Source organism: Palaemon carinicauda, chromosome 5 (genome assembly GCF_036898095.1).
Source record: "Palaemon carinicauda isolate YSFRI2023 chromosome 5, ASM3689809v2, whole genome shotgun sequence".
NCBI lineage: Eukaryota > Metazoa > Arthropoda > Malacostraca > Decapoda > Palaemonidae > Palaemon > Palaemon carinicauda.
In genome coordinates, this window is record NC_090729.1 from 166,185,026 (window position 1) to 166,212,376 (window position 27,351).

Consider the following 27,351-nt stretch of genomic DNA (forward strand, 5'->3'; position numbering starts at 1 on the left):
AAACGATTTATAACATTTATTTGTCCATTTGGAGAAAAAAAAAAAAAAAACTATTTATATAATCTACCGATTTATATAATCTAGTTGTCCATATCCTAAATAAACGTCTTATAAAATTTATTCATCCATTTCATAAATAAGGAATTTATAAGATATATTTGTCCATTTCCTAAATAAAAGACATAAAATTTATTTGTCCATTTAAGAAATAAACGATTTTCAAATTTATTTGTCCATATCAGAAATAAACGACTGAACAGTCATTACACTTGATATCACAAAAAAAAAATTGTTTATGATTACAACATTCATTTTGTAAATCCTTCAGCGTTATAATGAGATCGCTTCGAGCCAAAAGAATGTTATTACCCTCTCGTGCAGAAATTCATGGGAATTTGAAATTACGTAGTCTATTAGTAACATCAAAGGCGTTGAGGTCTCATTGGTGACGAAACCCCAAGATAATTTACAATCAATCACTCAGTCACTAACTTTAAACTTCAGGTATGCATAATATAAACTCTGGTAATTGTGTTTATATTACCATAATTTATTACCAAACCTTTCAATATTCTCTTTTTGATAAGTAATTTCATCGAATAATCCATTTTCTTTTGTTTATGTTGTACAAAGTCCTTTAATCATAAGTTGGTAAATATGATGAGTCATGTATAAGGATAACATTTTAACATTATTTACTCAAACTTCCCCCTGAGAAATGTAGGATTTTTTCAAATTGCCCTTTTTTTTGCGAGAGACTGGTATACGCTAGGTTATGCATTAAATTTCATTAAAATCAAACTAATCAGAAACGAAGTCAACAGTATAATTAGGCCTACTAATATATGTTTTGCAGTTTCATTCAAGATTTCTATTGTCAATTAATCGTTCTAAATTTACTAGTGAAATAGGGGATTCTGTTTTTCTATCACAAAATAATCATTCTTTTAGAAAATTGCACATTTACTGAAAGGCGTAGGGAACATTATCGACTCCATAAAAATAAAAATAAACACCAATTCAACCTAGTTTTTCGGTGTATATTCAACTTTTACTCTATTTTAGTATCAGACCTATAAATTGCTAATGACGTATTTTAAGGATTATTTTATCCAACTAATTATAGTTACTGTACACCACAACGGAACTCCAAACTATACGCAATGAAATAAATTTTTCCTAAGTAGGAGTGGAAAATCACCGAACGTCTGACGTAAATGCTAAGCGGGAGAAGAGGACTTATTCTTTGGCCCTTGATCAGTAGCCTTCTGCGCCCGGTGAAAGGAAGTGAGGCTGGGAATTTTCTCTAGTTTCAAAATATCCCCGAGCAGTTTTTCCCATAGATCTATTTCTAATTGCTGATTGTCTTTCTTTTGTTGCTATAAATAGATTTAGTTAAGAAAACTTCCGTTACTGCAGCTACAGATATTTATTGGAACACCCGTGATGAGATATAGGGGAAACTATAGCTTGGAAAACTACTTGACCAAGTTTTTTATTCATTCATATACTAGATAATGCTTTTTAATCACCGATTAACTCAGTTGTGCTGTATCGCAAAATTTCAGATGCTACAAGTCTTAATATTGTTTGATTGACTGATTTATCGACACACAACCTACGTCAAAGCTTTGACAATCATAATAAAGTTTGCAATTTACATATACTAAGACCACATGTAAATCAAGCTACAAGACAGAATATAGACAACGCGCCTCACTTGTAAATGGAACAAAACTTCAAAGCGGAAGAAAATGAGGGAGGTAAGAAGTATAATTTACCATCGCAACAAGTTTTGCGACATAAACGTAATCTAGAGCCGGCATTTTCGACACAAAAGTTTTTTACACACGCTCGTATAACGAGTACGGCAAAGGAACTAAAATATAAGGATACCCTTTTCTGCTTCTATGTAGAAGACCAACACTCCACAATTTACATCAGGAAATCGGACTAACCGAAAGTCAAATAGCAAATAATATTATTTTACTTACTAAAATCTATACTCTGTCACATACAGTTAGGTGAACTAATAGTTAACTTATTTAATAGTAATTAATGACGCTTTATTTCCAGAAATCAAAGACTAGTCCGATTTTTTTTTTTTCAAAAAAAAATGTTGACGAACTTACAAAAAAAAATCACGATGTATTAAAAAGGCGAATCACATACACCGAACATATTTGAAATAGAAGTAAAATTTTACTATATATAGCTAAATGTTGCAAATCTTACCTTATGTACGGGCTATATAACTGGATAGTCGAGAATTTCAGACTTGACTAGACGTGCGAGGTGCTCCATTATTTCATTCTGCAATTACAAAATAAAAGCTATTATTAGATGAAAATTTCAAAGATACACTGAGCTAGTTACAAAATAATCTTCATATTCTATATTATATTTGAATTTTAAATACAACAGCCTTGAAATAGGAAGACCATTTTTAACTACTTGCACAAATAAATGAAAAAAAAAAATAGTACAATTACATTAAAATATAACTTTTCCCCACATCCACTTATCTTTCAGCAGGGTTATCTACTCAAAGAATGTAATTGCCTTTTTTACATATTTGAAGATAGAAAACCAATTCATAATAATAATATTTCTGGGAACTCTTTTAAGACACTCAAAAATCAAACCATTGTTCCCTTGCCTTGGATAGTGCCATTGCCTCTGTACCGTAGTCTTTCACAGGCTTGGATTAGAGTTCTATTGCTCGAGGGTACATTCAGGTTCACTATTCTATGTTACCTTACATACTTTCCTCATTGGGCTATTTTTCCGTGTTGGAGACATTGGGCTTATAGCATCCTGCTTTTCCAACTAGGGTTGTGGCTTAGCAAGTAATAACAACAACAACAACAACAATAATAATAATAATAATAATAATAATAATAATAATAATAATAATAACAATGTTTGTCAGAGTTCTTGGAATGAATCAGAAATACTCAGCTTCGTGTTACTTTTTCAGTTGGCTGTTCTTACGAGCAGGTAAGAGATTGGTTAAAGAATGACTGCAAGAAATACTTGGGAAACTTTGCCCTCCTGATGGCCGTGATGCTTTATACATGCTTGGGAGCGAAGGTAAGCAAGTAATGTTCAATTTGTTACAAAAAAATTGCAATGAAGTTAAATCATGCAGATTCATTCACATTTTTTTTTCTTTTTGTTACGTGCGTTTATCTTTTTACAAAACAATATTACTATCAATGTTAAAATTCTATCAGCAATTGCACTGAGAAATGTATGATACCACATTTATCTAATGATCTATATAAAGGTAAATAATTAACATCCTCATCTATTACTTTACAGAGCACCTTTCATTATTACCCCCACGAAGGAGGTTATATTCTAGAGTCGGTTTATCTATCTATTTGTCTGTGTGCCTATGGACATTTATTTATTTTTCTGTGTGTCTGAAGACAGGAATACGTCATAACTACTCAATAGACTTTGACGAAATTCTCACTACAGCTCAGATAGGCTAGAGCTTACTTGTGAATGACCTCATTCAATTTTGGAGATGCTCTGGATCTGGATTCTGGATCCGGACTTGCATTTTTCGTCATTTTAAAGATAACATCGAAACAAACTGACGGAGTTTTTCGAAATTTTCACAAATGATAGATTTTAGGCCATGGACAGCTCCATTAACTTTTGAAAATGGTCCGGTACTGAATCCAGATTCTAGATCCGGATTTGCATTTTTCACAATTCTAAAATTGCGTCAAAACATACTGTCATCTTGGATTTTCAACAAATTTTAACAATGAATAGATATACTGCAGAGGAGGATACCAGAAAAGTTTGGAGGTGATACGGATCAAGATCACGATTCGTGATCAAAATTGCATTTTCACCATCTACTGTACAGTCAGCTTATGAAAAAGTGGGAGGCAATGTCTGTAGACTTAAGTTAAACGTTGGCAATATTCATTGGCGGATGTCTGAAATCTCTGATTTCTCTTGTTATTATCCTCTTCATTTCCGAGAACCTGTATATTTGTCAATTAATCATTCTCTTAATAAAGTAAAATACGGTTTTGCAACTATTCTGGAGCTCTGTATTTTGACATGTACCCATCTGATGCTAACACTTTTATCTCTCCTTCTATTCCTAAACTAAGTCCTCAAATGTCTTTATGGGTCTTCATCCAATTATTTCTATCGAAAACATCTTATTCCAACAAACCATTGGTCTCCAAATCATCCTTCCGTTCATCCCTACATGTAATCCTTCTCTCTCTCTTGGCTTAACACCCCTTACAGATTCCATTCAAGACTTCTTCACACAGACACCCCTCACCCTTTACTAAAATGTGCTATACAATTTTTGTCTTTACTATTACTATGTTAGTAATCTTTACAACGACGGCACTATTAATTTTTTCATTTATCCCAAAAATATGGTTCAACATCCCGATTTCTATTAACTCCAACTTCTGTCCTTCATTCTCAATGGCCATGTTTCTGAACAACCAGCATTGGTCTGATCACGGGACTACAGATCACGATTTTCAGTTGACATTCTTTTTGCAACACGCCATGGCTGAGAAGCGCTTCTCTCAGCAAACAAAGATGAGGAAATCCACAATCTATGCTAGAGTTGCTTCAACCAGAGAAATATCCCTTCTATGACACCAATTGCAGGAGACCGTCACAGGTATCCAGACAACTGCTGTTCAGAGCATCACGAAAAGCCTCTCACTCAGAGAACATGCTGAATAGTCTCCAACCATGAAGTTTCAACGACTTCATGGATTGGTGATACCTCTAAAGATGCAGCTGACAGAGCAGTGTGTACCATTGGGGTAGTTATCATAGGATCTCGACTAGAGGTGCTAAAAGATCAGGAGATCACTTGGCTTGAGGCCATCAGGGAGCCACTAAGATCATCCTGAACCCTGGCATAACCAACACCCAAACTGACAAATGGATGGACCAGGCTGAAAGGAGGAAAGGTGTATGCATCTTGGTGATCCTATGAGTTGTGGAAAGTGTCTTCCAACACTGAACAGTCTATGGGTCTGGAATGGGGAGCTTCTTGTTTAACTGCCTGGTGAACAGGTCAATCCCTGGAGAACATCACATACGCAAGGATGTAGTCACCACTCCGAGCCTACAACCTATACCCTGGCGACCAAGTGTATCTGTTTGTACATTCCTCTTACCTGGAATCTACCTGGCTTACAACTCTATATCGTGGAATGCTGGCCAGACATGCAACAGGATTGTCAGTTCACAGAGAGGGTGTGAGACCGTGCCCAGTTAGTTGTTAACATAAGCCACTATACTGTGGTGTTGTTGATCATCAACACTACCAAGTGCCTCCTAAATTGTTCTTAGAATGCTTGCAGCACTAGATATGCAAATGCAATTCTTTGCGAGCCCAAAGCCCTGATACAACAAGGATGTTCGAGTGTGTGCCCCCACCCCTCCTTCAACACATCTGAGGACAGTTGCATATCCAGAGGCGGGGAGTTAAATGGGACTCCCCTAGTGTTGTTTTCTTCTTAAAGCCACTAGGTAAGGTCACCCAGTGCCTCCTCTAAGACAAAATGGTTGATCCCTGGCAGTTGACCAGTAATCTATAAAACACCACTGTTGGAGGTGCTCATGTGGAATGAGTTTATCCAGCAAAGAAAGGTGGTTGAGAGACACTACAGTGCTGAGCTAGGATTTCTGACTTGAACAGAAATGGTTGAGAAACTTCGTTCAGCTTGCTGACGTGATCGTCTGACAAAGATTTTTGCTACTGCCGTGCCTATCATCATGTTCAAGTACTTCAACATCTGCTTGAATATGAGATTCAACTATCCCCAGTTTTTCACAAAGCTCAGATCGTGACAAAATGCAAGAATCTACTCCTGATTCTGTAGCAACTGCCTTGATGAGAAGGCCAGAATTAGCCAATCATAAAGATACACCATCAGACACTTACTATAGTGAACACTCAAGTAAACACCCAAGGATCCGATCACAGTCCAAAGCTTAGTCTTAAACTGGTACACCGTACCATAGAGGTAGAAGCAGATGTACTTTCGAGAGAACTGCTGCATGGGTTCTTGAAAACACGCACCCTTTGAGTCCAATGAAAGCACAAAGTCTGCATCCCTAATGAAACACAGCACAGACCATAATGTTTCCATCCTGAGCTTCGTTTGCCGAAAAAAAAAAAAAAAAACATGTTCATTGGAGAGAGGTTGATGACCGGTCTCCAGCTCAAGGTTAATTTCTCCACCACGAAGAGCCAAATGTAGTAACCCAGAGACTCGTATAGAACAACTACGAGCACATTCTTTTCCAACATCCCTTTCGCCTCTGTCCGCAAGACCGGGGCTTTCGGTGATGTTGAAGGATTAGATGAGAACTCTATTGATAACTGATATAGGGGCCTGATGGTTATGAGAGAGTAGTAAGTAACTATCCCAAAGGACACACGCCACCCACTGTTTGGCCTTGTGTCTCTGCCAGGTTGCCTGATGGCATGACAAGCATCCCCCTATTTTCAGCAGCGGGAGAGGGGAACACTGGCATCAGCATTTCCCTCTCCTTCCCCTCTTTCCTCCTCTGCCCTTAGTGCAGGAACCCATTTTGGGTCAAAAGGGCTGTGCATGCTCAAGCTCCTTTCTGAACAAAGTTGTGGGCAATCCCAATCAATTTCCACCACTGCCTGCACACAACTATTCGGAAGGAAAGATGTTGTCACCCGCACTGAAGAATTTAGAACCGACAGAACTATCTTTGGGCTAACAAGTTTAAAGAAAGGGGACATCAAAACATCCCTTTGCTTTAATAACAAATTGGTCCTCTAGTTTGCTAATAGGTGTGCAAGGAAGGTCACTGCCTTCCCACCAAACAGCACAAGACACTTGTTCTTCTCCAAAGATTCCACGGTTGATAACCACATTGACTTTGCAAAGTACGTCACTACACTTGACCACTGGTCCAGCCAAGAGACACCTTGGAGGGAGGCCATGCCAGACAATCCCATGAACGCTAACTTGAAGGCCGAGAAGGACATACCTTCCACTTTGAGTCTCTCTCCAGAGAGTTGGGCCCCATCAGTACACATACTGATGGGTGCATAGAAACTTCTGTGCCGTGAGTGTGGAGACGATGATCCTATGTGACGGGTTGGACTCAAAAGATTTCTTAAATCCACAGATCTGACTGTCAACTTGATTCTGTGCCAAATCAACCACTTCTGATCAGACAGCGCCAAGGATGGCCTCGAGCCTTGTGGGGCACTGAAGTGCCAATCAGTCACCGAGGTTCTCCTAGAATTGGTGTTAAGGTCGCCTTCTCCAGTCCTTTACTCTCACAAATGAGTGAGAGGATACCCAGAAAGGATAACACTAACTCAAAATTGTCCAGCTCCATTGGCACTGGTTCTAGATCCGGTGTCTTAGAGGCAGATGAACTCTAAGCACCCTCATGGCCAGGTGGGGTAAAAGGAGCAAATACAAAAGATAAGAAATACCATTACCATGTACAAGCATATGTGATAAACGTGCAGTACAGTTGATTCACTTTTCCCTGAATACGAACTTTCTGTCCCAAGGAGAGAACCAGGAATAAAAATGAAAGCTTAAAATGGCCCAAAAAGGTAAAGAGCATTAAGGGAAAGATTTCCAAGCACTGATCACAGCAAAGACAGAATGTGTAGCACGTCCACTTCCCTCTGCTGATGGGAAGGAACAGCCACGGTGCCATGACCTTGGGTCCATCAGCTCCCTACTCTTGGTCTTCCATTGCATGTAACTGAGCAATGACAGTCTTGAGTCCACTGTCCAGATAGGAAGGGTAATGGAGGGTGCCGAAGCTCCTCTATCCACCAAGGAATAAAAATGTATGGGGACGTACACTCCTGCCCGAGCCGCAGCCCTTACCTGGGGAGCCGTTACAAGGTGCAGTGGGTATCATCTACCTCCCCGCCCTTCCAAAAGAGTTGGTATCATAAGAAGTCCTTTCCTTATGACTGTGGCTGGCCCTCCTGAGCCAAGACCTCTTGCTCTTATTCTTCTTCATCCTAGAAGTGTCAGAATCGGAGTAGGAGGTACTATAAGAGAGGAGGACAAGAAGTCAGAAGAGGAAGAAGAACGCAGACATTTCCTCTTCATCCTGACCCTTACCCCAGGCTCTGCTAAGCAAATGAGTCGTGGTCTGAGCGACCAAAGGTGACAACTATCCCCAAGGAGAGGAACCGCATAGGTTGCCCCAACAGGAACCATAACTCCAACAGGAATCATAACTCCAACAAGAACCATAACACCAAAGAACATTGTCATGGGAAGGGGATAGGTACACTCACAGGGGCCCATGACATAGCAATTAGCAAGATCAAAGGCAAAAAGGGAACAAGGGTTACAGGCCCCAGACACCCAGGCACAAAGGTCAGGCTGACAAAAACACGGTGAGGGGTACGGTACCTAATACAGGAGTGATTGGGTCAGGGATACATTTGGCACTGAAGCAACATGCACTTTCAGCCTCAGGGTCGACTTATGCCCAACCTTAGATGTGACATTTATGTGCCAGAACTTTTCCCACTGGCACAGGTGTCACTTTACAGACCTTAACAACCTTTTGGGCTTGAGAAGGTACCACAGGGGACATCATTTAGGTCACTAACATTGGGGACACAACCATGCCTTTTACTATTAGCAACACCAATGGAGACACTGGCACTGGAGACACTGGGGGAGAGGTAGCATTAGCTATTAATTTCCTCAACGAAGTCATAGAGGGCTTATCTGAAAAACCTAAGGAGATCCAAGTCTTCCTTAAGTCAAACTTTTCATTAACTTTCAGAACGGGAACTGGCAAAGAGACTCCAACCTTGGATAGGGTGCTACGGCCACTAGGGGAAGCCTGAAAGCCACTAGGACCTGAAAAGCACACCGACGTAGATCCAAGGCCTCCTTGCTCCTGACGTATACTCCCTGAGAACCACACCATGGACGTATATGCAGTGACAGCAGCAACAGACACAATTAATGAAGAGATAGAAGAAGCAAAAGACTTCTTTGGTGTTGCCTAGACAGATTGGAGAAGACTTAGATATCTTCTTAACCCTCAAGTCATACGCCTGTCCCTTAAGTTTCTGCACGGGAACTGGCAAAGAGACTCCAACCTTGGATAGGGTGCTAAGACCACTAGGGGAAGCCTGAAAGCCACCAGGACCTGAAAAGCACACCGATGTAGATCCAAGGCCTCCTTGCTCCTGACGTATACTCCCTGAGAACCAAACCATGGATGTAAGTGCAGTGGAAGCAGCAACAGACACAATTAATGAAGAGATGGAAGAAGCAAAAGACTTCTTTGGTGTTGCCAAGACAGATTGGAGAAGGCTTAGATATCTTCTTAACCCTCAAGTCATACGCCTGTCACTGTAAAGAAGGACACAACCTACACTCGGCACATGAAGATGGTTGCGAACAATCATGCCCCCATTAAGACACTGGGAGAGTGGGGATCTACAGACAGTTTCCACATAAACCAGTTGTAACATCCACCTTTTCCCCAGCAAGTACCAATTTTTTTACTCACAACCATTACAGCAATCAACGGACCATCTTCACTTCTTGCAAGAAAAAGGAAATGAGAAAGTTTGCTCGAGGGCGCAACAATACGTCCATACTCATTGTGGATGAAAATCAAAGTGAGGCTCTTCCAACAGGTGGAGGGGTAGGGCTTCTAGCCGGCACTCACCACCTGTCACTAACTACCTTGATAAAGTCAACGACGTTCCAGCTCGCTCTAAAACTATCTCCCTATTTAAAGGACGAAAGGTTTGTATCTGTGTAGGAACAGATATGAAATATTCTAAGATCAGTAACAATATTAAAATAGATGCAAACTATAAAATGACTTATGTCAACCTGTTCAACAGAAAAGAGCTTCCAAAAAGTCTGAACAATCAGATTGGGAAGATCATTCCACAACCTGATCACACCTGGAATAAAACTTCTAGGATATTGTGTACAGATAGTATTGTGCCTTATGATGGAGAAGGTGAGATACTAGAATTAACTGTATACCTAAGACTACGTGTAGGATGGTACAGTCTGGGAAGATCTGAATGAAATGGATGATCTGAATTATTAAAACTCTTAAGCAGCATGCATAAAGAACGGACTGTACGACAGTGTCAGAGATTAATATCCAGATCAGGAATAAGGAATTTGATAGACCATAAGTTTCAATCAAACAATTAAGAAGTCAGCAGAACAATATTTGATACAACGTAGAATGAAAGAATTGAAGTATTTCTAGAGGAGACTGACTACCGAAAATCTTAAGAGACTTTCTCAATAAGTTAATTTTTTGTGGAATAGACGAAGAAAAATATTGAATGTAACTCTCAAAAGTGAATTTCTAATCAAGAATCACATCTAGAATTTTAAATGACTTGTATATAGTTACAGAGACGTTGTCAATACAAATATTTGGAGACTGAGGGGCCCATTTCGACCTACTTACAATAACACTTGGAGTTTTGTTACAGTTAAACTTCATGCCCCATCGATTTCACCATGCACTAATTTCATCTAGATCTCTATTAAGAGATTCAGCATCATTAGGTCTACTTTCTAGGATATAGAATTTATACAAAGAGAGTAGCATCTTCCGCATAATCAATGAGCTTATTTTTTAGCCTTAACCAAATATCATGCATAGGGCATATGTCTTTTTTTCCATACCTCTTACAATGCTCACACTACTCTCCTTTAAGAGTCCAGATTTTAATTCTCCATCTTTTTAACTCTTATTAGGTTTACAATGCCCTATCTTAATATGCATTACTGGCAACAGTTTTTCCATGCATGTCTCACCAAGAGATACATAAAAATAGTTCATAAATCAATTTGGTTTTGTATTCTATCTGTCACCCAGTTGGCTGCCTACCTTAACCAAACCAGACGTTTTAACAGATTAATTAAAAATCTTGCTCCATTTCTAGTATAAACAAACATTCCATTTTCATTCTTACTCCAAAGCAATGGTCTAATGTTCCTCCTCATATCCGTTTCTACTCTATCTTACTCTGTCACATATACGCCAACGATTATCTTCTTTCTACCCTCTACCATTCAAATTGTTTATAGTTCATTCCCTAGTATTTTTCTTCTCTTGCTCCTTGCATAGATATGAATAATCTCTCCAAGGTCATTCTTTCAAAAACTTGTATCTTAATTTGGTATTGTTCAATTCGTTGATTAAAGTTTTCACATTCTTACTATCAAATCTAGTTCGAGCTCTCCTATTTCTAGAACAAGCACCCCGGGCTAATTCATTTATTTAACTTTAGCATATTAACTAATGAACCGAAAATATGGAAATAAATATTGCTTGAAACTTCAATAAAACAACATCGGACAAATCTAACAGGGATTGGATTTTGGGGTGATTATAATAAATGGTAAATTTGAGATCAATTGATTATTGATAAGCAGCATTACTTAAACATTATAAAATCAAAAGTTGCGGATAAATAAGCAACACCACCTATCTAACCAATTCCGACACTAAATGCTCAAGGCATCAAACAAACAAGAGGAAACTTTATGACCATAGTAATTAGAGAGAGAGAGAGAGAGAGAGAGAGAGAGAGAGAGAGAGAGAGAGAGAGAGAGAGAGAGAGAGAGAGAGAGAGAGAGAGAGAGAGCAGTGGTGCTGCTTCACTAAGACTTCTTCGACTTCACAGCACACAAATAAGACTAACAGAGCGAACTGATATCCCAAGACCAGTGTAATGCTAAGCAGTGCACTTTCATAGATCTTCCAGGTACTTGAATTTGACGTGGAAAGAGATAACCTAATATCCGCGAAGCAGGAACTCGTCCAGTCACGGCAGAAGTTTATTGAACAAATCGTAGATTTACTCGAAACGCCAAACTCATCAGAGGAACACCAGTTTCAATTTGACGCTTTCCAAGACATAGATGGTAAGTGTTCAAATTACTGTATTATTCATTATTTCTAATAGGTTTCGGTTCACGACACAAAAATTATATCTATCATATCATTTGAGAACTGATTTAACTCCTTTAACAGTGGTTTTGGGGATTGAATGTTGATCAAAACAGTGAATGTATACATGGGAAGGTAAACATTTAATGCACCTCTCTTTGCTTTACTTTCGCAAGTATTCCCTTAATTATGATGTTGTCCTCTCAGGATTTGCTGTGAACTTTTACTACTCACACCAGCCCCTATAGTCTGTAGTAAAATTATCAATACTGGTGTGTCGGAAGAGGCCATAATCTTGGCATCACACATAGTTACGTAAGTGACCATCCTTGGCCAAAGGCATCTGGTATATATCGATGAAGCTTACATCACAATGTGTGGCATATTGGAGGCGTGTGATCACCCTTTTAAATACTGGCAAAATTCAACGTTGTGTTAATGTGCTACAGTATGTTACCTTTGCTTAGTAACGAAAGCTTATTTGTTAGTTATTTACTTACCTAAAGATGTCGCGTTGTTCTTGGATTATGATAGGTGATTGATCGTATAAAGAATATAATTGTCTGGATTCCCTATTAGCGAGTAGCGGTATCAGTACAACTACAACACAATTCACGGAAGGCATTATTAAAGGGTGTTTACAGCATCATTTGGTCTACTAACTGCACGTCCCTATTTAGCATTTAACTCTAACCCCATCCCTGTTTCTTTTTCGTAATCTTGCTTTTAGGCTACTGTGATATTCTCATCAGTTTCACTTTAAATAATTGTACTTCGTCTTAAACACTTTTCAAATCTCCCGCTTACTGTTCAATCAGTCTAGACGCGGCAACTTATGTAGTTGATAATACATTGTAATTGCTTGTGGTATAGGAATAATGAATTTACTAGAATTTTTGTCCAAACGGTGACACCTTATTTCTTCGTTTCAAGTTGGAAGTGAGACGGCAACGATATGCCAAGGATTCCCCCAAAGCTATCTCTTTTATAAGAAAATGCTACTGCTTGGTACGAAATTGAGAGCCCACCCTTCTCGGTCTCCCCTCTATATAATTCTTTTAAAACTCTTTGAAAGGGGAGTTTACCGGTATTTACCACTCATCAATATAAAGTAAGTTTTTACAATCAAAGAACTTATAAGTATAATTCCTTGGAGGAGTTTTGAAGACTTTAGAATTAGTTTCAAAATATAACAAAGGTTGTACAGGAAAGTTATAGTATTGATAACCTATCTGCCTTTAGAAGAGGTTTATGCCAATTTTAAGAGTGACAAAGTGAACATGTGACAGGGCCGACTCCTATAAAATTATATTTACTTGGTGAAATCGCAATATAAAATAGAGGAAAAAACTATTTCCTCTCGTTCGCCTGTATCTACAATACTACACAGCAAAAGATATCAGATACTCCTACCTATACGCAGTATTTTATTCAACAGAAAACATGACTACTCACGGAGTCTGAATTTCCTATTTATTTCATCTTCACAGGAAATGTCGTTGGCACACCTGCAGAGCTGGCTGTACATAGCGGCAAAATACTTCAACACCTAAAGTTATACGAACACGCCGTGGAGAAGGGCCTTGCGGAGGGAATTTCTCTAGATGACGAGCCCATTGTCGGCAGGTGGCAGTACACTCAAAGCTTCTTCTTCAGTGCCACTGTGCTCACAACTGTCGGTAAGATACATTAAAATGTTAAAACACGTTACAGGAAATTGTGCTACCTAGTTCATTGAAGCTAACATAGAGGAAACTATGTTGAAACCCTTAGCAAGAAGTTACATAGTGCCGATGAGTTGCAGTGGGCAAATATTAAGTGAAGAGTAAGGTTCTTTTAAATGTCTGGGAGGTATAAAGTAAGTTTTAGTGAAAGAGCTTTAGGCCTATGTCGATTTTCTCCAGGCACTGCGGGTATGACTGTTTGAAACCCTGCTTAGCCTGCTACGTTGCCTATGATCTCCATCAACCGTGCAAGGAATTCAATGCTAACCCAAACCGCCTCTCTCTCTCTCTCTCTCTCTCTCTCTCTCTCTCAGGGCTTGTGCCGTCAGTTTAGCTCATGAGGTGCACATACTCTTCGAGCTCAACTTTACCTCCGTTCCCTCTTCATATCTCCCGCTAAATTGTCCAACCTCTGTTTTCATTTCCAGTGTAATTACATCCTCCCTACCCCACCCACAATGTACCTCGATGTTGAAAGGCCTCCCCTGTCACCTTCTTGGAACATTTTCGCAAAATTCCATAAACAAACTAAGAAATCAATCTATCGCACGTCCAAAATACTGAAACTTGTGTGGTCATAAACTGATTGTCGATAAAAAGTAACTGGAGAAAGTCACTGACACTGGTGAACGTTCGTCGCTTGGTTGAAGTGGTTCACCAGTTGGAGTAACTTGGAGACTGGCGAGTCAACAGACAACTAATTACCGAGCTCAAAGCTTCAAGTTCAAGTTGATGACTGCCAACAATATAGAGTCCTTTCAATGACGTCACTGGGAATCGCCGGTGGCCATGCTGGAGGACAAAGCGAAAACATGGCAGCTGCTACAGCGAATATGGACAATGAGAGCGACTTTGTCAAACAATTGTCGGGTGATGATAAGGGTTTTTACAAGCAGAAACTCGATCTAATTGATGGCCTAGATCATTACCAGATGCAGAATTCATTCAGTCAAAATATTGAGGATTTTCCCAGTATTTCATACATTGATATGGTGAACTACTTAGTACTGTCAGCCAACCCAGAACATGAGTGGGCGTACATTTCCATTGAATAATCTGCTTCCAGAATTTGTTGTTTTTCCCTTTAATGCTTTTAAGTCCAAAATTATAAAGCTAATATTGATCATTTAGCCTAACCTTGTGTATTATAATTTTTGATTGTCAAAATGTATGTAAAAGTTTTGCATTATAATGTCAAATCTTTATCAGTTCATGCCTAACCACTGTGTTTGTGTTTTGTTACAAATTATATAATTTCTTATATACATATAAACATATGATAGACAAACTCTATTGTAATGCTCTTGGATGATCGTTTTGCCTCCTTGCAATTAAATGCGCAAGTTTAATTATTTTTTCGATGTTTCATATATAAGCTGAAGACCCCTTCGAGTTAAACCAGCTTTCAGATATTATTATTATTTATAATCAATGTTTATTCATCACATAGGCCTGTATGTCTGCACAATTTAATACACAAATTAAAATAAATATAAATATACACTTAATTATATATAGGCATGAGCACCTTGACGAAATAGAGACCTAGGTAAGTAGCCTTTGTTAATATAGCCAATAAGGGTGCTTTTAATTTTTGTTTTGAAAATCTGAGATGCCCCTTTGATATTTAAAAATTGAGATGCCCTCTCCCCCTCACACACTACACACTGAACTGACGATGATACGTGTGAAGTCACCCATGCGATCGGATATAGCATGTTTACACAGGAATAATGATACTTTTAGGGCCTAGCCGAGACTGACCTGATATGAAATGATCAGAACAGATACATGCGTAGGGTAGTGAGGATTCACGTAGATCAGCCCGTGATATTCTGGTCAACCACAAGTCACGTCTGCGCTTGGATAATTCTTCTGTATCTTTGTCCTGATTCTGAATAACTGCCGGTATGCGGTAGGAACTCTTGTCATCTCTTTGTCCTCGATTCCCACGGCCAACAATAGCGCAAAAACTGGGCATTGTGTGAATGTGAATGTGATGAGATGGCTAACTATTCAACAGTTCAACCATAGCTATTCACTGAACGCGTCTTTGTTTGTCCTCCAAGATGGCGGACGGGAGTTTGATGATGTATAATAAAAGGACTCTATAGCAAGTTGGCAGTAACGGAAGCAATGTTGCCATTCTTTTGTGGAATCTAAATTGCTATTACTTTTTTATCATATAAAGGCATTGTGCATGAAAAACCATAAAACTTTTAAGTACTAAATTTATACATATTTGAAATTCAATTCATCATCATCTCCTCATATGCCTATTGACACAAACGCCTCGGTTAGATTTCCTCAGTCGTCTCTATCTTGAGCTTTTAATTCAATACTTCTCCATTCATCATCTCATACTTTACGCTTCATAGTCCTCAGCCATGTAGACCTGGGTCTTCCAACTCTTCTAGTTCCTTGTGGAGCCCAGCTGAACATTTGGTGAAGTAATCTCTCTTGGGGAGGGCAAAGAGCATGCCCAAACCATCTCCATCTACTCCTCATCATGATCTCATCCACATAGGACACTCAAGTAATCTCTCTTATAGTTACATTTCTAATCCTGTCGAGCCATTCAACTCCCAACATCATTCTGAGGGCCTTGTTCTTAAATCTATCTGAGATGGTTTCATTGTCATACCATGACTCATGTCCATACAGTAACACTAAACTGATATATAATCTGATTTTTATGTGGAATTTCAGGCGATTTGGTTTCCAAAGTTTACTTAACCTAGCCATTGTCTGATTTGCTTTTTTCAATCGTTCAATAAACTCTAATTCTAAAAACCCTGTATTGATGATCATTGTTCCTAAATACTTAAATGACTCTACCTCATTAATCCTTTCTCCTTCCAATGATATTTCATCTTCCATTGCATACTCCATTCCCATCATTTCTATCTTTCTTCTATTTACCTTCAGCCCAGCCTCGTGTGATATTTCATGCATTCTGGTAAACAAGCATTGCAAATCCTGCGGTGTTCTGCTAACAAGGACAGCATCATCAGCATACTCTAGGTCTGCTAAATTCCTATCACCAATCCAGTCCAATCCTTCTCCACCATCTCTGACTCTTCTATGCATTACAAAATACATGAGGAGGATAAACAACATTGGTGACAACACATTCCCTTGGAGTACTCCGCTCTTCACTGGAAATTCATTTGATAAGACTCCATTAACATTAACTTTGCACTTGCTATGCTCATGATCAGACTATAAAATTTACATATTTAAGAATTCCATAACGCAGGACTCTCCACAAAATTGGCCGGTGGACACTATCAAAGGCTTTTTCATAGTCCACAAATGCCATCAAAAGCGGATTTCTATATTCTACGCATTGCTGTACATCATGTCTCAAAATGCAAATTTGGTTAGTGCAACTTCTACCTTTTCTAAATCCTGCTTGTTCATCTCTCAGCTTTTCATCGATCCTTCTCTACATTCTCTTAAGAATAAGCATATTATATATTTTCAACTGACGCAAGTGTTATGCCTCTGCAATTATTGCAATCAGTCGTCTTTTTTTTTTTTTTTTGGGGGGGGGGGGCTATTTTCACCAACACTCCTAACTCCTATTCATCAGGTTTTGCTTCTTCATGCCACATTCTACAAAATAATCTTGTCTGAGAGTCACTACATTTTCAGCCAGAATCATCTCATCTCAGCAGTTATTCCACGTATCCCGGGGCTTTCCATCTCTACATTTTTTAGGATAGCTTCGACTTCAAACACAGTGAATTCATTCATGGACATATCAAGGTCTTCATCAATTTCAGGTATATCAATAAAATTATTCCCTTCATATCTCCTATTCATAATCTCACAAAAGTGTTCCATCCAACATTGTCTTTCTTCACCTTCTGTGGCTATAACAGAACCATCTTTCCTTTTGATGGGTACAATAGTCTTCTTTGCCCCAGTCGAGATTTCATTAATAATTCTCTGAAAAATTCTTACACCATAGCCACTTCTGGAATTCATAGCTTTGTCAGCCTTATCTGCCTTACTGTCTAAATATTCTCTCCAGTCATTCCTGGCTTTTCTTTTGACCTCACTATCAATACTAGAATACTTAGTATGCTCTACCTTGTAATTTTCGTTATTTCCTCAAAACTTTCAACAATCAATTTCTGCTTTTGTCTCCTTTTTATAGTATCCCAAGTATCATTCGATATCAATGGCTTTCTCCTTGTAACTGCGTTTCCCAAGAATTCACTACCAGCTGACTGATATATGTTCTTAATATCACACAATTCTTCACTAATTGTCTGTTCTTCATCTCTCAAAGTCTCTAAGACTGCAAATCGTTTCCTACATTCAATTGCAAATGTTTCTCTGTGCTCTTCTAAAAGCTTAGTTGTATCAAACCTAGGTATTCTATCCATCTTTCTGTTGGGTGCTTTCAGTTTTAATTTCAGTGTGGCAATTATTAGAAGTTAATAGTTAAAGATAGAAAAATAATTTCAGGTTAAAAGACTGCACTTGCGCATTTTCAAATTATTCTGAGTGTAGGTCTTGACATAATAGAAGCATACTATAGGAAGTTGGCGTCTAGACACTCAGACAAATAATGTTTGGAGGATCATAAGTAACAAATATGCATTCACAAATTGTAGTGGGATCTTTATCAAGTTGTAGGGATGCATTAAATTGAGTATAATACAGAAGAAATTACAGGTCATCAATTCAAGTAAATTGGTTATTGAATTTTGGGTAAAATTGTAGTTATGGACGGAACAACATTGTGAACAGAAAACAAGAATTTTTCTGTAGAAAATAATGTGCTTTCGCTGAATTTCACCTTCATTTCAACAACATATAAACCAAAAAAAAAAAACGTTAGACTGTCTTAGAACAGGGATATTTTTTAGAAATTGTATGGTTTTTGCTTTGCTCATGGAAAAAGAAAAATATCAAGCTCCTATGCACTGACAAGAGGTACATGATGAAATGATCATGATAACTTCATTTATTATTTCTTAGATAATTAAGTTTATATCTGCAGTGAAGTGTGTCATTTTCAAAGAAAACGTGTTTTTTTTTCTTTTTGTTTTTTAAGGAAAACACTGTTTTATTACTAGAAAATTTTGTCCGTCCGTTACTATAATAACAACAGCATATATACCACAACTTAACCTAACCTGGGTGCAAGACACTAATTCAACCAATGGCGACAACCTAATCCGGCAGAGAATGCAGTAAATCATACTTTCCTTCTTTGACGTTTGAAGGGATAATTGTTTCTCTAGTATGTTGTACTCAATATTTTTTTTTTATTTGACCTATAATAATACATACAGTGCCCTACACTGATACTGCTATAATTAACATTCATTCTTGATAGTAAATTTGAACTGAAAAGAACTTCATTCAGACAAGCACGTTGATTGTGAATTACATAGTCCTATTCAATACTAGAGTTATGTTAGCTTTGAAAATTGCAAAATCCAAAAACACATTCACCTAATCAATTTTGTCACTTTTCTGCTAATCTATCATATATTCGGACAAATATAAATATTAAACTTTCACAATACTAGAGTTTCATATTGCAATAAATATTAGAGCAATGCTTGCTGACCACATCGTGAAGTAAAGGTTTAACAATACATCAGACCATCCAATAATAAATGGAGGTTTACTTGAAAGTTCATTTTTTTATGTACGAGTCTGCATGGAATTATTTATATTGAACCAGGGGAAATACAGACATTCTTACAATACAAATATTAAAGCGTCCAGCCCTAACATTTCTTCCTGTATAATTTTTCAAAGTTTCACAACATTAAGGTAACTCTTACCTTCCCACCATCAAGGAGATCTTGGCAATCTATAGCAACTCCATCAATTTCTCGTATAGTCAGTAGTCATCAACTCCAGTCTAGAGATGTTAAACTTTAATAGACTTAAATCTTCCACCCATTCAATTAAATCTTTCTTTATGAAATAATTTTTCTTTACAAAATTGACGAAATGAATGCTCATCCATAAATCAGTTTTCATTACTTTATTTCATAGCCCCACTTCACTAGCTTACTAATTTCTTTAACTGTTGAAAATAACCAACATCATAAACAGATAATAAGTTTCAAATGTTTGACAGGGCTACGCAACAAACAACACTTCATGCATAAAGACTGATAAAATCTCATGAAACACGCGTAACAATATTCGTTACTAATCAAATGCACTATGTAGTCAGTCGAAATGTTATCCACGCTGTTATTCCAACGAAAGATTCCCAGCCAAGGATAATGATGATAGTTGAAAGTAAACATGAACCCTGGAGTACTGTATTGGACAAACAACAGATGGCAGCACATTTGTAGGATCCATACGATGCAGATACGTGAATTTCGCAAAAGATAAATTTATTAAAGAAATAACAGCCCATCCTTCACAGGAAAATCTTAGTCGCCAAGGCAATTATCAATTCAATAAAAAGATATGCTGTATACACGCTACAGCCCTACGTAGAGAATGAATGGCTTAAGGTAAGTCTAATGAAAACGAACTCATACACACGCGCGTGCACGCACGCATATAATATATATATATATATATATATATATATATATATATATATATATATATATATATATATATATATATATATATATATATATATATATATATATATATACACACACACACACACACAACAAATGCAGCCGTAACTATTATAGTCTGTTGTTTGGCCAGTTTTCATCATACAGGCCACTGCGGATTGGTGATGATAAGAGACCTTAGTCTGATCGCTTACAGTAAGCCAACCTAAATTTAGTATAGGTGGCCCTGACGAGTAGAGCTTTCCTGATCAGGGCGATACACAAAACCTTTAATCACGTTAAGGTATCCCCCTATATATGTGTGTGTGAATTTCACTTAACGCCTGTTTCCATTTTGGATAGGAGAGAGAGAGAGAGAGAGAGAGAGAGAGAGAGAGAGAGAGAGAGAGAGAGAGAGAGAGAGAGAGAGAGAGAGAGAGAACTGGAAACTTACGTCAGGGGCTATCTCAGAAGAACAAAAATTCATTAACAGGGAATCAAAAGAATAAGCGCATATTTATCCTAAATATTACAATCAGAAATTGCAGATGCAATCAAGGTCAGCCTTGTCCGTTATTCCGTCAAAAACCTTGTCCAATACCATTAACCTAACGTACCCTAAATTAAGGACTGGCAACAATGAACATAGATATTTTTACTCTTTTCATTGCTTAATTTACACCATTATTCAAAATTTGACGATCTTGACAGGGGGAAATGTAAATTCTGACATAAAATGTTGACAACTCTGGATCAATTTTGAAATTTTAGTAACTTAAGTTGTCGATTTTGGTAGAAAATTTTGCTTTTATGCTAGAAAAAGTAGTCATTCCCCGTCTGGCAACAAGAGTAAGAAATAAGATTTTCATTACAATCACTCCATGTGTATTTTCAATTAAGCTGACAAAGGACGGGGCAATAGTTTACTTAGGATAATTTAACAATCATGATATTCGATCTTTTTAATTAGGATCACCTTTGTCCTTCAGGTTATGGCAACATTGCACCTTCAACGGCAGGTGGAAGAATCTTTTGTATGATATTTGCCCTAATAGGAATACCTCTGACTTTAAGTGGCATCGCTGTTATCGGTGACATATTGGCTTCTGTTTTACCACTCAAAACACTCCAGCGTCTATTACCAGAACGTGTTCGAGCTCCTCTCCTTAAATGGTTTGGCAGGTTTGTAAAATATATCCATCTTCAGAAACTGTATTAATTATAGTTATCTAATCGATGATTATTATGATGATGATGATGATGAATCGATATTTTTTTCTTTGCCCTGCATGGGTAAGAAGGTCTTAAGTGAAGAGGTTCTGGTATTATCCAAATTACAATCATGATTATTAATGTTGTTATCGTTATTACTGCAAGTATATAATTGCCAATAGACGCTTCATTGAAGAGGTTTTGTTGATGAAAATTATCTGATACGAGAATTGTTTAAGAGATGGTTTTCAATATTGTTATGATTCTCATTATCCTCCAAGTGGTACGGGCCAGGCAGTAGCGATGGTCCTCGGCGCCGTGATAAGCCTCCTGGTGTTCATAGCCTTAGGCGGGGCATTCTTCATGTGGCGCGAAGACTGGACATTTATGGAATCTATTTACTTCTGCTTCATCTCCACCACCACAATTGGCTTCGGCGATCTTGTTCCAGGTAAGCTACAGACTATCTCTTGCTTCTAGTATAGAATTTATGATGGAATTTTAATTAGTTTTTTTTTTCCTTTTTTTTAGGGATGATTTTCTTATATACTTACCGTCGTTATAAAGAATAAGTAAACATTGCCAAACAAGCATGTATTGCTTACTTTATAGTACATTGGTACAGGACGGTTGTAGGACTTTATGTGTTCATTGAGAGAAAAACACGTAATAGTTCGGGAAATTTAAATCACAGCTGTAAATTTTCAATCTCACTATGTTCTAAAACAAAGTTTGAAATTGCTTATTTTACCGAAAAAAATCATAGTAAACTAGAGGGGCACTCGTGCAGAGCATATGTCTTAACAAAGCCAAGCAGTCTTATTTAGCTCTCAACTCTGCCTACTTTTACTTCGATGCATTTTCTTCAAATTTTAACAGATTTGTTGTGTCACACCTCACGTGTTTAAAAAGTTTCGTTGACATTTGTTCTGTATTTTTTGCGTAATTTTGTTTAAAAAATAAACTAACAAAATACTTGCCATTTACCCAACATTTAGCCTACTGCTGCGTAACTTATCTAAAATGTATCAAAATTCATCCTAATTGGGTCATACCCAACATGACTGCTCAGTTTCATCAATATCGGCAGAGTAGTTTTCATCTAGTAACGTTGCTTAGCAATTAATAATCTAACAAACAGACGACACAGACAGGTGTGAATACATACGAATTTGTCAAAGGAAATTACTGGAATGTGAGCCTTATGAAATTGTTAGCCTGTCGCTCTATCTTTTTCCTCTGGCATAGCTTTTAAAATCGGTGGTTCTATCTATCAGTACCTAACATTTCTTTAATTTAGCTGCAGGCTAAGTCTGCCATAACAGCAATTGTTGATATTGTAGGCCTAAAGGTTTTGGTGTCATACAATGAGCATATTTTCGGGATATTATGTATAAGGTGATGAAATAAGCAATGACCCAATCACTCTAGAATAGGCCTAGGCCTATCCGGCGTAGTAGACGTCATTGTCAGTTACGTGAATAAAAAAGAAACTACCTTCATTACCTGTCAATTCTCTCCTACAATATCTCCTTAGATGACGTATTTTTCTGCACGATCTACGTATTAGTTGGTCTATCTCTCACTTCCACTGTCATCGAACTAGTGCGGAGACAGTACGCCACATCTTGGGATCACATGAAGCAACTTTCCTCCCGCCTACACACTTTATCGGGACCCTTAGCCGAAGCCATGAGACGAATGGCCGAGTCTGGATCGGGGGCAGTAAGTTTAAACAATCTACTTCACAGAATTCTTCATTTAATTATAATTGGTTGGTTCTTAAGAATATTTTTATAAGATAAAAAAAAAGTTTGTTTTATTTTGACAAAAAAATGCTTCATAAGTCTTGTCTATAGCTTTTTCACATTAATCGAATGAAACCTTGTCCAAGGTTATCTACTTCACAGAATTCTTCAATTAGTTATAACTGATTGGTTCTCAAGAATATTTTTATAAGATAAAAAAAGGTTTGTTTTATTTTGCATAAAAGTGCTTCCTACGTCTTGTCTAAGCTTCTTTCACAGATTAATCGTATGAAACCTTGTCTAGGGTTATTTCAAGGAACAATCGTATGATGACAATTATTCTACCGTTTCAGGTTAGTTTATGTTTACCGATTTCTGGTGTTAATGTCATATTTCCATACTCATTTCCTCTAAAAATACTCTTGGAGCAATTAGTCGTTTTCTATGACATTATTATTGAAAAGCATGTATTGGGAAGAATTTTAGATGGACTAAACTAAATTGTTTTTGGGTCCATTGGAATACTTCATCAAAGATTATCTCTTCTCCCGTTGTTTCGTAATGTCTTTTGTGAATTATGCATCTATGAGTATGTAATATATTCAAATGGCAAATTCTTAAGTACTTGTGTGATGTATAAAACAATTCCGAAAGTAATGAAATATAACGCATGGCTAGTTTTCCAGTATAATACAATGGTATGATGGTGATCGTAATTTGTTTAGATGCAAAATTCAGATAGAATAAAACGATAGCTTAATTTAGGTTACTCATAAAAAGAAATATATCAATAAACGCAAATATAAAGTAAACCCAGGTAGAAACATGTCGAATTTTATGCATGAATTTCGCTATATTATTATTACTAGCTAAACTACAACCCAAGGGCTGTAACAGGGAAAATAGTTCAGTAAGTTAAGGAAATAGATGTGTACCCGAGTTAAGTACCCTCAAGCAAGAGAACTATAACCCAAGATTGTGAAAGACCATGGTACAGAGGCTATGGCAATACCCAAAACTAGGGACCATTGGTTTGAATTTGAAGTGCTTGGTGCTGGTCTTGTGAGGCCATTCAGCGTCAAAATGCAGCTGTGGACAAATCCTATGGTTACCTTGGGAAGTAAAAGTTAAAATGGGTTTGACAATAAGCAGGAACTGAGGTTAAGTAGTATATAAAGCAAGGGCTGCTAAAAGAAATAATGGTACAGTAGGTTATGACTAGGCCTACTGATAAAAATGTCTATTCTTTTTTACTATTGGCTGGCAAAGAAAGGACTATAAATCTATATTTTCATATTGATTAACACTGAACATGTCAAAATCACATGGAAATTCTGTTTCAAATTAGCATAGTTTGAGAATATTTGAATACCACTACTGCTTGGGAAAGTGTGGTTTTTCAGTTACATGTTGACTAGTTAAAGATATTATGTATATGTGAAATAGCCTACGAGAGAGAGAGAGAGAGAGAGAGAGAGAGAGAGAGAGAGAGAGAGAGAGAGAGAGAGAGAGAGAGAGAGAGAGAGAGAGAGAGAGAGAGAGAGAGAGAGATTTTAAGTCCCCTTTTCTCCAAGGAACCAAATATGCTATCGCATACCTTAAGCAACATTTAATTGTATCAAAGAAAATATTAATAACAGGTCTATAATAGCATATTTCAATATCAGAATTTTTTTACGGCTATGAAAGTAATTCCTTCAATGTGTTTAATTTGTTAGGAAAAAAAAAAAAACTTGCATGTTATGTACAAAAAAAAATTACTACATAGGTCAGTGCAAAATAGTCCCATCCTGAAATGAAATCCTTTTTTAGCTAAGAACACAAAATTATGTTGTGAGCATACATTACTAAGTAAATACAGTACTTCATTTCAATTATTTCAGGTTGACATGGACATGGAACTGGTAAGAGAGTTGCGAGACCTCAACATAGCATTGTCTAAGGTGCACGAGGAGGAAAGCTCAGATGATCATACTGTACTTGTTGAAGATCCATGGACAGCCCTTCTAAACATGGCTGCCAAAAAGAAAAGAATAACTGTTGTTATGTACGAGAGCAATGTCTGAGATCTCAGGGAAAATTGTACTTCTTGAGCTGGCATGGCAAGAGTAGAGTTACTTACTTAAGAGACCTGTAGTTGATCCATTCACTTATACAATATAATCTCCTTGATTTTCCTTTTTTAGAAACTATGCAAACATATAAATTTAAATATTGTACAGTAGCATTAGAAAGCTTATAGTCTTACCTTTTTCATATACTGTAGTAGAGAACATGATGTTTTCTTTTTGTTTCCCTAGGAGAAACCATGAGCATTTGGATACAAAAGGAAAATTACAATAATGTACTAGAAAATATCCTTTAGTATTATTCACAAGTTTCATGAGGCAAAAAGATAAATCTATTTCTTCAAGTCTCATTTGCATCATTACTTTCTACTCATAACCTCTCCTCCCTATGTTGTGGTGATAATTTTGTTTACAAATAAAAATTCTTGGGTAAAGAAGTACTGTACTGTACAGCATTCCCTACTTATAGTGAAATACATTACCTTTGCAATCCTCGGACTAAATTCCACCACATAACGCAGACAGAATGTTCTATCTATCTGCCATAGCATTTCCCCATATGGTATTTTGGGAGCTAGCTGACATAAAATAAATTAAGAGGGTATTTTTTTCTCACCGTTCCGCTCTGAATGATGAGGTACTCTGCCGAGTTTGGTTGGTACTGCCAAGATCCCATAGCCAAGCCTCCACTGTAACCCACCACAAATGAAGCTTTATATGCCGACTCCCCTACTGTTGCTACCTCAGTGGTCACCAAGGTGGCCCGAGGTAGTAGCAGGGCCTATTGGAACTGTGTCACAATCACTTGCCATTCATTTTTATGTCTTGCATGCTCTTTTGCCTCTCTCGCATCTATCCTCCTGTTACCTAGGGCTTTCCTCACTCCAGCCATCCACCCAAACCCTGGCCTTCCTCTTGTACTTCTCCCATTAACTTTTGCATTTATCACCTTCTTCAGCAAATGGTCATTTTTCCATCGTCTTTACATGGCCAAACCACCTAAACACATTCCTATCCACTCTAGCTGCCAATTCATTTTCACACCCATTCTCACCCTCACTAATTTGTTCCTAACCCTATTCAATCGAGATACATCAGCCATACCTCTAAGACACTTCATCTCAAACACACTTAATTTCTGTCTCTTTCATTCCCTACAACTCCAATCCATACATAACAGTTGGTACAATCACTTTCTCATAAAGAACTTTTTACATTCTCTTCACCACTCCCTTCACTTCCCCCAACACTTTACATCCTTCATTCACTCTCTCATGTACATCTGCTGCCACTCCACCAATTGCAGCAACAACAGAAACCAAATACTTTAACTGATCTACTTCCTCAAGTGAGTCTCCGTTCAACACGACATTCAACCTAGCACCATCCTCCCTTCTCAAACATCTCGTAACCTTACTCTTGCCCACATTAACTATCAACTTCCTTCTCTCACACACCCTTCCAAACTCTGTCACTAATCGACACACCTTCTCCGAGTCTGCAACCAATAAAGTATCATCTGCAAACAACAACTGATTCACTTCCCACTCATGATGTTTCTCATTTATCAGTTTCAATCCTCAACCAAACACTCGAGCATTCTCCTCTCTTACAGTTCCATCAAAAAACAAATTGAACAACCATGGCACCATCACATGTTACATTCTATATATAATCTTCTTTGCGATATTAAATAATTATTTTGTAAACAAAAAATCTAGGCTAAAGAGTAATGTAGTCTTTGCTCATATTACAGGACATTACCTTTGCAATCTGCTCAACAAGTCCCGCCATTTCACATAAAGATAGGCCAGACATAAGATTGGATTTATGAATTTGAGCTACAAATCCCACTTAGACCTGTAAAATCATTCAGCTCTTGAGTGTAATTGGGGGAAAAAAGCCTGCAGTTGTCCTATGATGTAAAAGTCAAAAAGACGTTGGACAACAAGATGAGGAAAAGGAAATGGAAAAGGAGCTAAAGCAGATGAATATAATGCAATTGCCACTAGGGGTCAAAGAAGTGCTACAAAGCTCATAAGTAGAGTAC

The 27,351-nt window shown here is 37.5% G+C and overlaps 1 protein-coding gene and 1 long non-coding RNA gene across 4 annotated transcripts in view; one reads left to right on the forward strand and one right to left on the reverse strand.

The window, feature by feature from the left end:
• LOC137640651 (uncharacterized) overlaps window positions 1-23,165 on the reverse strand; it is a 160,495-nt gene extending 137,330 nt beyond the window's left edge. For 2 of the 3 annotated variants that reach the window (XR_011044436.1, XR_011044438.1), the window contains exons 1-3: window positions 19,526-19,926; window positions 13,444-13,661; window positions 2,236-2,313 (exon numbers count right to left, since the gene is read on the reverse strand). This is a non-coding gene — a long non-coding RNA (uncharacterized lncRNA). Of the gene's footprint in view, window positions 1-2,235; window positions 2,314-13,443; window positions 13,662-19,525; window positions 19,927-22,990 lie in introns of those variants that run through there. The other variant, XR_011044437.1, reaches the window with a different exon arrangement.
• Window positions 1,575-25,688, forward strand: LOC137640649 (potassium channel subfamily K member 15-like). Its single transcript, XM_068373149.1, has 8 exons — window positions 1,575-1,763; window positions 2,981-3,093; window positions 11,795-11,963; window positions 13,479-13,667; window positions 21,262-21,454; window positions 21,766-21,935; window positions 23,022-23,209; window positions 25,116-25,688. The coding sequence occupies exons 1-8, from the start codon at window positions 1,727-1,729 to the stop codon at window positions 25,296-25,298; spliced, it is 1,242 nt and encodes a 413-aa protein (XP_068229250.1). The 5' UTR covers window positions 1,575-1,726; the 3' UTR covers window positions 25,299-25,688.
• The last annotated feature ends 1,663 nt before the right edge of the window (window positions 25,689-27,351 follow it).